This window comes from Eurosta solidaginis, chromosome 4, assembly GCF_040869045.1.
Source record: "Eurosta solidaginis isolate ZX-2024a chromosome 4, ASM4086904v1, whole genome shotgun sequence".
Taxonomy (NCBI): domain Eukaryota; kingdom Metazoa; phylum Arthropoda; class Insecta; order Diptera; family Tephritidae; genus Eurosta; species Eurosta solidaginis.
The window spans coordinates 94,460,425-94,472,381 of record NC_090322.1 but is presented as its reverse complement, the minus strand read 5'-3'; the positions used below and the strand labels follow the sequence as shown (position 1 = coordinate 94,472,381).

General features: G+C 37.8%; 1 protein-coding gene across 1 annotated transcript in view; it reads right to left on the bottom strand.

The window, feature by feature from the left end:
• Positions 1-283: 283 nt before the first annotated feature.
• The window catches only part of LOC137248613 (uncharacterized), a 35,488-nt gene continuing 23,814 nt past the window's right edge, over positions 284-11,957 (bottom strand). The window contains exons 3-11 of the mRNA XM_067779517.1: positions 1,858-1,985; positions 1,661-1,801; positions 1,418-1,609; positions 1,186-1,360; positions 958-1,127; positions 733-886; positions 588-664; positions 394-539; positions 284-314 (exon numbers count right to left, since the gene is read on the bottom strand). Coding sequence (XP_067635618.1) covers positions 284-314; positions 394-539; positions 588-664; positions 733-886; positions 958-1,127; positions 1,186-1,360; positions 1,418-1,609; positions 1,661-1,801; positions 1,858-1,985 — 1,214 coding nt within the window. The remainder of the gene's footprint in view (positions 315-393; positions 540-587; positions 665-732; positions 887-957; positions 1,128-1,185; positions 1,361-1,417; positions 1,610-1,660; positions 1,802-1,857; positions 1,986-11,957) is intronic.

The following is an 11,957-nucleotide window of genomic DNA, read 5'->3' as shown; positions in this document are numbered from 1 at the left end:
TTAATTGTTTATTTATTATTATTTTTGTTTTTATTAGTTTTTAACCCTGATGACGATTGCCGCAGAGCAGTCGAAATATATTGGTTGAGAAAAAAGAAAAAATCATCAACGGTGTTTTATTTTACAACACAGACCTCGAGCCAGCTAAATAAGATAGTTATTAAAAATATATATAAAATTTTTAAGTTTACTTTTATGTAATTACATTACATTAAGTCGCTCAATAAGCAAAGTACTTTTGGAGAAGGTTTATCTTCAGTCAATTCAATGGAATAAAAATATCTTAGGACAAACGTCCAAAACTCAACGCTATCCTGTGGATAATTTAAATATAAAACATGAAAAGTCTTAAAACGTATGTCTAAAGCACTTAAAAATGAAGGAAGCTCATACTTGATATCGTCATAGTAAACATAAAATTTGCAATCGCTCAAATCACTGCCAATTACGCTAATTAATGGTTGCAATGTCTCGCCGCGTACATAAAGTAATGTTTTCAGGTTATCCAATTTATTTTCGACATCGTTCACAGTATTAACCTATAGTAAAAACGAGAGCTGAGAATCCTTAATAGTGCATCTAAAAACCGTTTTGTCATCTGATTCCCCTTTTATATTAGATCGTAGTACAGCGTGCAGTAACAATGCTATAAGTTGATATGAACCTTTAATACAAATATATTTATAAACAGTTAATAATCATTCAATCTGATTATTACTTATGTTAACAAACCTTGCTCAGTATCATTTACTTTTTTCAAGTGCTGCAGATTTTGAATGTCCTTTACCCTCGTATTCAGAATTGGTATAATTTTTGTTTTAAAACCTTGCCAATTTTCTGTTAGCCTTGAGGAATTCTGATGCAGAGCATTAAAGTCAATATCAATCTGGAACAAATGAAAGTATGAAGCATGATTTTCATTTCAACATTGTACATTAAAATGTAAAATCCACCTACCAGATTGTAACCACACGAATGGGAAAAAAGTTTCCAGTTCCGTAAAGTGTTCGCTGATGTGTTAGCACTTGAGTTCAAAATTTGTTGTCGTCTGGTTTTGAATGTTTTCTTCCAAGTAGCTTCAACTGTGCTCCACGGCGAATCAAATAGTTTGAGCCAGTCATAGGCAGCTGCATAAAGAAACGTGAAATCACCATAAGCAAAAGATATTGGCATGGCATTAGTTACATTTGTCATCATCGAAAGTAAATGTATGTTCTTCTGTCGGTGATGTCTCAGGAGTTGGACTTTCTGGGTCCACCAATTCACCAGATTTCTTCAATCTTTTCAATGTGTTGTAATATTTATCGTACAAACGGCCTGCTGGCCTCAAGGTAATCGGATCTTTGTGATAGTAAATCGACTGAAAATTTATGAAAATTTATAAATGATTTTGGAAGGAATGTATAATTTGTAAAACCTTGTCGTCTTTAAATCTGTTAGCAATATCTTGCGCAATAGATTGGAATGTATTTCGGCATATCTTGATTTTTCTTTTAATAACCCAAGACACAGTCGCATAAATTAAGATCTTCCTTCCAGCGTCATCTAGCTTGCCCAACCGCAGAACATACTCACCATTTGGATGAGAATTCAACGCTTGTTGTAAATCCTAAACAATTATAATTATTTTTGATTTATTTTGCGCACTATATACACTTACAAAATCGTGTGACGAAGAACTGGATGGCTGTGAACATGAAGGAGATTCAATGCCAATGTTCCACTGTCGCCACTGCTGCATAAAATCAACAATGTCAGAATTGACTGAAGCTGTATCACACGTTGACACGTTGCTATATCCCTAAATGTTTTGCGAAAAATTAGCTGAAACATTCACCGATACTTTAAAATACTTACGTTTGCCTTCCTCCAATTTATGAGCTTGTGGCGGAATTCTGCTCTAGCACCAATCGTGTCGTTCTTCAACAAATCTGCAAGGTCACACTTCGTCAGATATTTCAAATTGGTCAGCGTTATTGCTTGCGCTGAAATTGCAGAAAATAAAATAAAAAATAAAACAATGATATATGTATTTTCAAATCACCTTTGAGTTCTGCGATTTTTTGAGGAAAACCCCACTCCAAATTCAGTTGAGAAAATTCCGTGTCTGCTGGATCAGGATTGTTCATATCATCCGCCTCAAGAGCACTCTATATATTTAACGAAAACAATTCACTATTGTTAAGACTCATTGTTATTCTATTAATTTTAATTAAATTAAATCACACTTTAAACAACGCCCACGCAACAAACACTGTCCACGAAAATTTGACAACTGAATATCAAAAATGAGTTGCTTTATTTTGCACAAAGCATCAAAATTTGCCGTTATTCTCATCGAATAACCTATCTTTTCGGTTAGTTTAACCAACCAAAATAGTACAGTTACAATTTTATTTGGTTAGTTTTACTATTTTGGCTGGTAAGAATTGTAATTTTACCATTTTAGAGTTTAGCTATACCATTTTTTGTAGTTCAATTTAAAAAATAAATAAATGTAAGGCGCAATAACCTCCGAAGAGATCTAAGGCCGAGCTTCTCTTCCAATTTGCGTCGTGCTCCTCCTGATTTTCCCTACAAATTGGCCGGACGGGACCTATATGTTTTATGCCGACTCCGAACGGCATCTGCAAGGCAGATGAGTTCTCACTGAGAGCTTTTCATGGCAGAAATACATCCGGAGCGCTTGCCAAACACTGCCGAGGGGCGACCCCGCTTAGAAAAATTTTCTTCTAATTGAAAAACCTTATTTCTAAAATTTTGATGTTGCTTTGCCGGGGTGTGGACCCAGGGCATACGGTGTGGGAGGCGGAGCACGCTACCATCACACCACGGTGGCTGACGGTTACTTAAACTATTTTTATGGTTAAAAATCTCCTCAATTTGGTTGAAAATACTGACTACCATTAATGAAAGAAACGTGGTCCTCCAAGCTAGAGACGCCACCATAGATGTTGAGGCCCGACATACTACGGATCGGGCGAGCGCAGCACAATTTCCCGAAAAATACAAGAAGGACATTTCTCAAAGCTTAGAATATGAAATGATTCACTTGAAACACATTTACGAAGCAAATTTTGATAAAGGTCTGACACCATTGGAATTGCTAAATGCCATCTACATATGTTCAAAATATGCATACCATTTTCCCCAACATTTGTGTTGCTTTACGTATCTTTTGCGCTATACCAGTCAGTGTAGCTAGTGCAGAACGTTCCTTCAGCGTCCTTTCAAGAATCAAAAACTTTCATAGATCGTGTTCATCTCAAGAGCGAGTTTCATACTTGACACGCTTTGTGTTGAATCCATTTTGGCAACAGAGTTAAATTTTGATGTTATTATAAAAATTTTGTAACGAAAAAAGCAAGTAAAGTCACTCTTTGATATCCGAACTTTCATCACAACATTAAATTTATCAGAAATGTATTAAGATGTTACCAAATAACTAGAAAAGATTATCTGAAACAATATGTGGCTGTTAAAAGAGAATTTAATTTCTACGTTACAATAAAATAGTATAAATAGTAAATATTCTGTGTTAATTTTATTGTCAGTTCGTAGTCTAAAAGTCATTTAGTTGATGTGGCAAACATTTTTTTTGATGTAATCCATCAATAATGATTCATGAATGAGACGTCATTAATTCAAGTTAGCCAAATGTATTAGTAGATTTTTATAGGGGCCCGTAAATTGTTTAGTCCCGGGCCCGGATTTTCTCTCTACGGCCCTGTGTATATATAGATTACATATGCCCTCTTTATGAATTGAATTTTTTTTTTTACGATTCAATTGTGCTTCATTTTGTCTAAAAGGAAAAGGGCAAACTTAGTTTGTATGCATAACTATGCTTAAGAACAATGCAATATATCCCCATAAACATATGTAATATAGGCGAAAGTAGTTTCTCAATTAATTTTTTTTTTTCTTTTTTGTTGCGCTCTAAGCACTCAATTATACTTTATGCTAAGCGCGCGTGCTCTCCTTATTATATGAACGCACAGCTAATAAGAATTTTAAATGTGGGTCATTGACTTCAGGAAAGAAAGAGAAAGTAGGTCAGTAGGCTAGAATTAGCATACCCCCAAAATAATTTCGTAACTGCATTGAATTAGAATTTTAAGATATCTTTTCCATGCAAATTTATTAGCAATAATGTTAAATTTATTATTGAATGTTTAATTGCATACTAAGGTTAGATTGTTATACATATACATATTATGTAGATATGAGCTGAATTTTTATAAATATAAATTGTTAATATGGAGTAAATCGAAGATTAAAGTGGTCTGATTTGTGCAGGTTGGTGTGTGGTTAAGGGGTTTTATTACCATTATAAAGCCACTGTAGGGTGAGTATAGAGCAGTCGCACTAATATACATTAGCGCTGCATGGTTGGGGTGTTTGACGTGCGAGTATGGGTGGTTGCATGTAGTTACTTTGGTGGAAGTTACTAGTTGTGTGCAAATTAATATATTTTGTTATGGCTTTAGGTTGATGGATGTTGGCTTGGTCAGCAGGCGCGTACCTGAACCTTCCCAAGGCTGAAGCCCCGGCAATCTCTAGTGCACACGCCGTGGCTGCTGACAGGCTTTGCAAGCCCAGCCAAGAGTCACATAACAGAAAATGGCGCCCGAGCAGGGACTTACATATGACCTGGGGTGTACTTTTGAGGAGCCCTAACCTGTTGTGATCCCTTTACATAGTTCCCTCTTGGAACATTACTGTATGTCCGAGTTTATTTGTATTTGAGTAAGAACGTTTATAGTCCATTTCCTTCTTTAATTAATCACTTTAATTAGAGGAATTGATTGGATTCAGGAATTTGCGAACCTCAAGCTATATGCTTGGGGTTTTGACCAACCCAATTAATATCTAATATATCTTTTTTTTTCAACTGTGGTTATATAGTTATGTGACAACTCTGATGCTGAAATTGCAGTATCCCAAAGGCTTTATGTCTACGGATATGACCGCTAATGACAAGTGCACATAAATTGTTTAACAACCTTTTTGTTTCTTTCTTTAAAGTTTTTGGAGTTTTCTTGCAGTTAATGGCGAAATAGTTATATGGAATTTTGGCTAGTATTTCGACTATATGTCCCATAATCGAATGAGCTAAGATCCCGCATTCCGGAATTGTTGTATTTGTAATCGAATTTGAAAAAATTTGATGACGTAGCGCTTTTGAAATTTTCGATTTATTACATTTCTCTCGTGTTTCGCTGCCAGTGTTCGGAGTATTTGAAACTGTTACCTGAGTAAAAGACTACGCCGGAGTAAAAATTAAATTTTCGGAGTATTTTTTTTCTTCCTTTTTGAAAGCGGGCGAACAACTAACATCAAATTGATTTGGTGGCTTGGCAAACCTTTCGAGTGTGTTTTTGCCACGAAATGTATCTCAGCAAAAAAGTTATCTGCCTTATCAGATGCACATGGAGTCGGCCTAAAACGTGTAGGATGACCAATTAATGCTCTCATTAACACACCACATTTTATCCCTAGGATATTTATCGCGAAAAAATATTATTATTATTATTTTCGGTTTACCATACATATTTCATGCTCTTTTAATTACCTAGGGTATGAAGATCGGGGCAGATTCCTGTAGGAACGACAATGGCGACCTGGTAACTGACGTACAGAGTGTGGGAGAAGACGAACCCGATACCCCGATCGCCGATGATGAAAAACACTACCCGGCATCCAATACCACGGCTAAAAAATCACAAGGTGCCAAGTAATGACGGGATACCCGCCGGGCTGTTCAAACAGGGAGGCGAAGAATTGGTATAAGATAAAGAAGCAAAAAAAAAGTGGGTCTTGCAGTAAATTTGGACAAGATCAAGTACTTGTTGCCATCGCGGCCTTCGTAGCTCACTATTGACGGATAAAAATTCGAGACTGTGAAGGATTTCGTTCATTTTGGAAGCAGAATTAAAAGCAAAAACAATGTCGGCCTAGAAATCAAACGGATAATAACTCTTCCCAACAAGTGCTTCTTTAGGCAATTGAAAAGTAAAGTCCTCTCTCGACGAACAAAATTCTCGATCTACAAGTCACTCATCATACCTGTATGACTCGGAATCATGGAAGATGTCGAGAGAAGATGAGATGGCTCTTGGAGTATTCGAGAGAAAAGTTCTCCTGAAGGTTTATAGTCCTATGCGTGATGTCGACGGCGATTATCGAAGGAGGTATAATGATGAGCTATATGATCTTTACGCAGACATGACGATAGTGCAGCGATTGAAAATCCAAAGGCTTCGTGAGGTGGGGCATGTTATGTGGATAAAGGAGTACGCTACGGCAGTTTGTAAACAGAGGAAAGAGAAGACCTTCACTGAGTTGGGAGAGATAGTTGGAGGAAGATTTGACCTCGCTTGGTGCCACCAATTGGCGACTGTTATCGCAAAACTGGGTTAGCTGACCTCACTGACTCAACGTACTTAATTTTTATATAAAACTTCAAGAACATACAGCACGTTGAATTTAGGCAGGATTTAAAGATCGCGCCCAGACACATTTTTTGCTTACATTTTACTCCTTCTACTCTCATTCCGTACGAAAAAAGTACAAAAACTGTGAGTAGAATGTGAAGAAACATGTCTTAAAACACGAAAAATGAATTCACGTAATTTCATCCAATCGTCACTTGCAAACAATCACCTTTTCATACGTATATAATAAAAACTTCAACCAAAAGATATTAGGTAGAAATACTATTTAGTTTTCAACTCGAGCCAAATAAACCTTTGAGATAAAAAATGTAGTAGGAGGTAAGAGCGGAGCAAAATACTCCGATTGGAATAAAGTCTGAACACTGGGTCAGCAATAAAACATGTTGTCAAAAGCGTGACGTCACGACGAAAAAATGTATTCCACAGCTAACTATTATTTTCGGTTTACCATACATATTTCATGCTCCTTTAATTACCTAGGGTATGAAGATCGGGGCAGATTCCTGTAGGAACGACAATGGCGACCTGGTAACTGACGTACAGAGTGTGGGAGAAGACGAACCCGATACCCCGATCGCCGATGATGAAAAACACTACCCGGCATCCAATACCACGGCTAAAAAATCACAAGGTGCCAAGTAATGGCGGGATACCCGCCGGGCTGTTCAAACAGGAAGGCGAAGAGTTGGTATAAGATAAAGAAGCAAAAAAAAGTGGGTCTTGCAGTAAATTTGGACAAGATGAAGTACTTGTTGTCATCGCGGCCTTCGTAGCTCACTATTGACGGATAAAAATTCGAGACTGTGAAGGATTTCGTTCATTTTGGAAGCAGCATTAAAAGCAAAAACAATGTCGGCCTAGAAATCAAACGGAGAATAACTCTTCCCAACAAGTGCTTCTTTAGGCAATTGAAAAGTAAAGTCCTCTCTCGACGAACAAAATTCTCGCTCTACAAGTCACTCATCATACCTGTATGACTCGGAATCATGGAAGATGTCGAGAGAAGATGAGATGGCTCTTGGAGTATTCGAGAGAAAAGTTCTCCTGAAGGTTTATAGTCCTATGCGTGATGTCGACGGCGATTATCGAAGGAGGTATAATGATGAGCTATATGATCTTTACGCAGACATGACGATAGTGCAGCGATTGAAAATCCAAAGGCTTCGTGAGGTGGGGCATGTTATGTGGATAAAGGAGTACGCTACGGTAGTTTGTAAACAGAGGAAAGATAAGACCTTCACTGAGTTGGGAGAGATAGTTGGAGGAAGATTTGACCTCGCTTGGTGCCACCAATTGGCGACTGTTATCGCAAAACTGGGTCAGCTGACTCAACGTACTTAATTTTTATATAAAACTTCAAGAACATACAGCACGTTGAATTTTGGCAGGATTTAAAGATCGCGCCCAGACACATTTCTTGCTTACATTTTACTCCTTCTATTCTCATTCCGTACGAAAAAAGTACAAAAACTGTGAGTAGAATGTGAAGAAACATGCCTTAAAACACGAAAAATGAATTCACGTCATTTCATCCAATCGTCACTTGCAAACAATCACCTTTTCATACGTATATAATAAAAACTTCAACCAAAAGATATTAGGTAGAAATACTATTTAGTTTTCAACTCGAGCCAAATAAACCTTTGAGATAAAAATGTAGTAGGAGGTAAGAGCGGAGCAAAATACTCCGATTGGAATAAAGTCTGAACACTGGGTCAGCAATAAAACATGTTGTCAAAAGCGTGACGTCACTACGAAAAAATGTATTCCACAGCTAACTATGATTTTGTGCTCTCTAATTTTTTAATGCGGGATCTGTTTATTGGTTCATGTAATGTCCTCTAGCTAACCGATGGCTAAATTACCTAACAGGTCTTGAAATTTGCTATTAATTCAGTTAGTTCTAAATCCTTTCGGGGCTTAAATTTTATTACTGAAGTGATGTTTATTTCTTTTCCTTTATTACGATCAAGTTTTAATTGCTCAACTATACCACCATTCTCGATGAAACTATACTAACCTAACTACCACACTGCCTGGGAGTCAGACCATTACTTTACGAAAGTTTTTTTTTGCGTTAATTTTTGCTGCTATCAAGTACTAGAATCAAATCGGTATTTTGGATTCCTATTGTTTTTGTTGAATATGATACGAAATATTATTTTTAATTATACATAAAGCAGCTGCATTTGTTCTTAACAGATGTACCAAGGCACTTATGTATATACGCAATTATATAGCCAAATTTATTATAGAATAGCTTTTTTTTGCATTTGTTCATAACAGATATACCAAGGCACTTATATACGCACGTATATATATTTATTATAGAATAGCTATTTTTTTAGTCCTGAACAGTTTTCCTGAATACTCGTTGAATCACGGATAATCGGATATTGTCGTTATACTAAAAATTTTAAATAATTTTGAATACATAGGATAGGTTTAAAATCTCAGACTAGAATTTAGTTTAACAGAAAAATATTGAGACCTTAACTAAACACCTGCTTAAGAGCTAGACCTTTATCTGAGGGAAAAATATAGCCTAATTGTCTGCTAAAAATTTATACTATTTTCTTTCATTTCTTAAAATTTTTTTTTACCACTTGCACCAATATGGCATTTCGGCAAAGCGGTGAGCATCAGCTCGCACCAGCCTCTTCATGCTCCCTATGTAACAGAATTTTTTTTGAAAACGATGATGTTCTAATAACCGTCTGCTCGCACAGATTTCATCGGATATGTCTTTTAAACTGGCTTAAAAAGAGTAGTAATTGCCCTCAATGTAAAACCAAGTTTTATAGCAGAGGCTTTCAGAAAAATACAGGAACCGTGACAAAGTCCCAAACACTGCAACAGACAGGTAGAAATACTAGTGGTAAATCCACTGAGCTGCATACTAATACACCTACTGCAGACGCACCTGCAGAAGGCGCAACTGGTATTCCTACCAGTAACTTACAGGGTTCCCGCAGTAGCTTTTCTGAAGATGAAACCCGTATTCCGAATCTTGTTTCCGCTGTGATATCTGCTCGTCAAGCCCCGATTCTTGAAGACTTGGAAAACCGTGTTGCGCAAGTTATAGAACAAAGGCTCGAAACTGTTGTAAGTAATCTTATGGAACGCCTCAATCTGAACGCCCCGCCTTCTGCCCCGATAGTTAATACTAGGCCTGAATTGAATGCTCAGCAGTCAAATATGCATCGAGAAAATTCCACCACCATATGGCCAAGAGATAATCCACCTTCGTCACTTCGACCAGCTACGCTTCAGCGATATGTCTAGTGTCCCGAACTCTGGAAGAGTAGCGCAACTAATTGCCAACTGGGATCTTAAATTTGATGTCACTGCAAAACTAAACGTAGACAGTTTTATATACCGAATTGAGTGCCAAGTGACTGACACCTTAGAAGGAAATTTCAACATTCTGTGTGAACAGGCGCAGAGTTTATTTATAAAGGAGGCCAAGGATTGGTACTGGAGGCATCGCAGATCTGTAGAACGCGTTACTTGGCCTTGGTGTCAGGCCCTTCGTACCAACTTCCAGCAAATGAAAGTTTCGATGACTTTAAAAACGCTGTCCTCAAAATAACAGAATCTTTGGAGTCTCCGTTGTCAGAGTCCGAGCTTGTTGAAATATTGCAGTATAATTTGCGACCCCGTGTAAGAGAGCGTAAACTCTGCCTCAAGCGCGAAAGTCTTCTAAGTGAGATATCGCGAACTTCACTCCTGCCCACTGCGAACCAGCGACAAAATCCGCGTCGGTACGCGAACGAGTTGAATTGTGAAGAAGACCTATCAAATAGGGCACATCTGGAAGTCGACGAACTCGCGAGGCATGCAGCGAAAACCAAGTTAGTTTGCTGGAATTGCAAGGGAGGTGGGCATAGATATCTTGACTGCCTAGAACACCGGACTGTCTTTTGCTATGGGTGTGGCACGCCGGATAGGTATAGACTAACCTGTACATCATGCAATCCGGGAAACTCCAAAAAGAGCGAGGCATTCAAACCGAATTCTCGCAACGACCCGGAGAACAAGGTCTTAAAAGAGTACTAAAACGATCTGATGGAAGTTCGGATTACATAACGACCAGTTCGCCCGCTGCGAAAAACTTCCGTTTCATACACAAAATTATACCCTACTCAGTTCGCCTTGAAAATTATGAAGAAGTTAGAAAAGATATTTTTAATATGGATACTAAGCTCTCTCGAAAGACAATCCGTTTTTCTGCCCGAATAAACAAATTTTGGAAGAATTTTCATGAGAATCGTAAAACTTTGCAGAGAATAATTTGTTCCATTGACCAGAAACCTCTCGACTTAAGGCCATATGCAAAAACTGAATTGTTAGGATCTGAAAATTTAGCTTTGCTGGATAGTGGTGCTCAAATATCCTGCTTAGGGTCTACGTTAGCTGAAGACGTGTGCAAAACGAAACAATTGCGCCAGCATTCAACAACTGTTTGTACTGACGACGGAAATAAGCAGTTAGTCTATGGCGCAATCGAGTTGAACGTTCTATTCCAAGACAAGACTGAAATTATACGATTCTTTGTAATCCCAATTATGTCACAACAAATAATTCTGGGGGTCGACTTTTGGATTAATGCCAAAATCGCACCCCTCCTCGTATCGGAAATTTCTATTGAACCAAACCACGACGAGAATTTGCTTTTCTTAAATGATGTCCAGCAGAAGCGGTTAGAAGTAGTCAAGAACCGATTTCCCAACTTCGAGAAAGAAGGCTTAAGGGAAACTTCGTTATTGAACTCCAACCAAATGTCCGTCCGATTAAGCAAAGACATTTCCCTATATCTCCTGCAGTGGAAAAGCTTGTCCATGCAGAAATTGATGAGAAGCTTAAGTTAGGTGTAATTGAGGAGTCTCCAAATAGTCCATGGTCCAGTCCGATTGTCCTAGTGAAAAAGCCTAACAAAGTCCGTCTGTGTTTAGATTCTATAAAAGTAAATAATGTTACCGTTAAGGACGCTTACCCCCTTCCACATATAGATGGTATATTGAGTACAATACCTAAGGCTAAATTCATTAGTTCTCTTGATCTGCGACGAGCCTTTTGGCAAATTCCCTTAGGAGAAAACTCCAGAGATTACACCTGTTTTACAATCCCTAATCGTCCGCTCTACCGATACCGCGTAATGCCTTTTGGTCTCTGCAACGCCCCTCAGGCTCTGTGTCGCTTGATGGATCGTGTTATTCCTCCCAAATTAAAAAATCAGGTATTCGTTTATTTAGACGTCCTGTTAATATTATCGGAAACTTTCGATACACATATGTCCGTTTTGTCTGAATTTGCACATCAATTAAGAAAAGCAGGTTTAACTATTAAAGTAAATAAAAGTAAATTTTGTATCAGAGAGGTCAAATCCTGAGGATATATTGTGGGTAATGGAACGGTGACTGACTACCCAGTCCCTTCTAACGTGAAAAGCTAAGACGTTTCTTGGGAATGGCTGGTTGGTATCGACGCTTTGTTGAT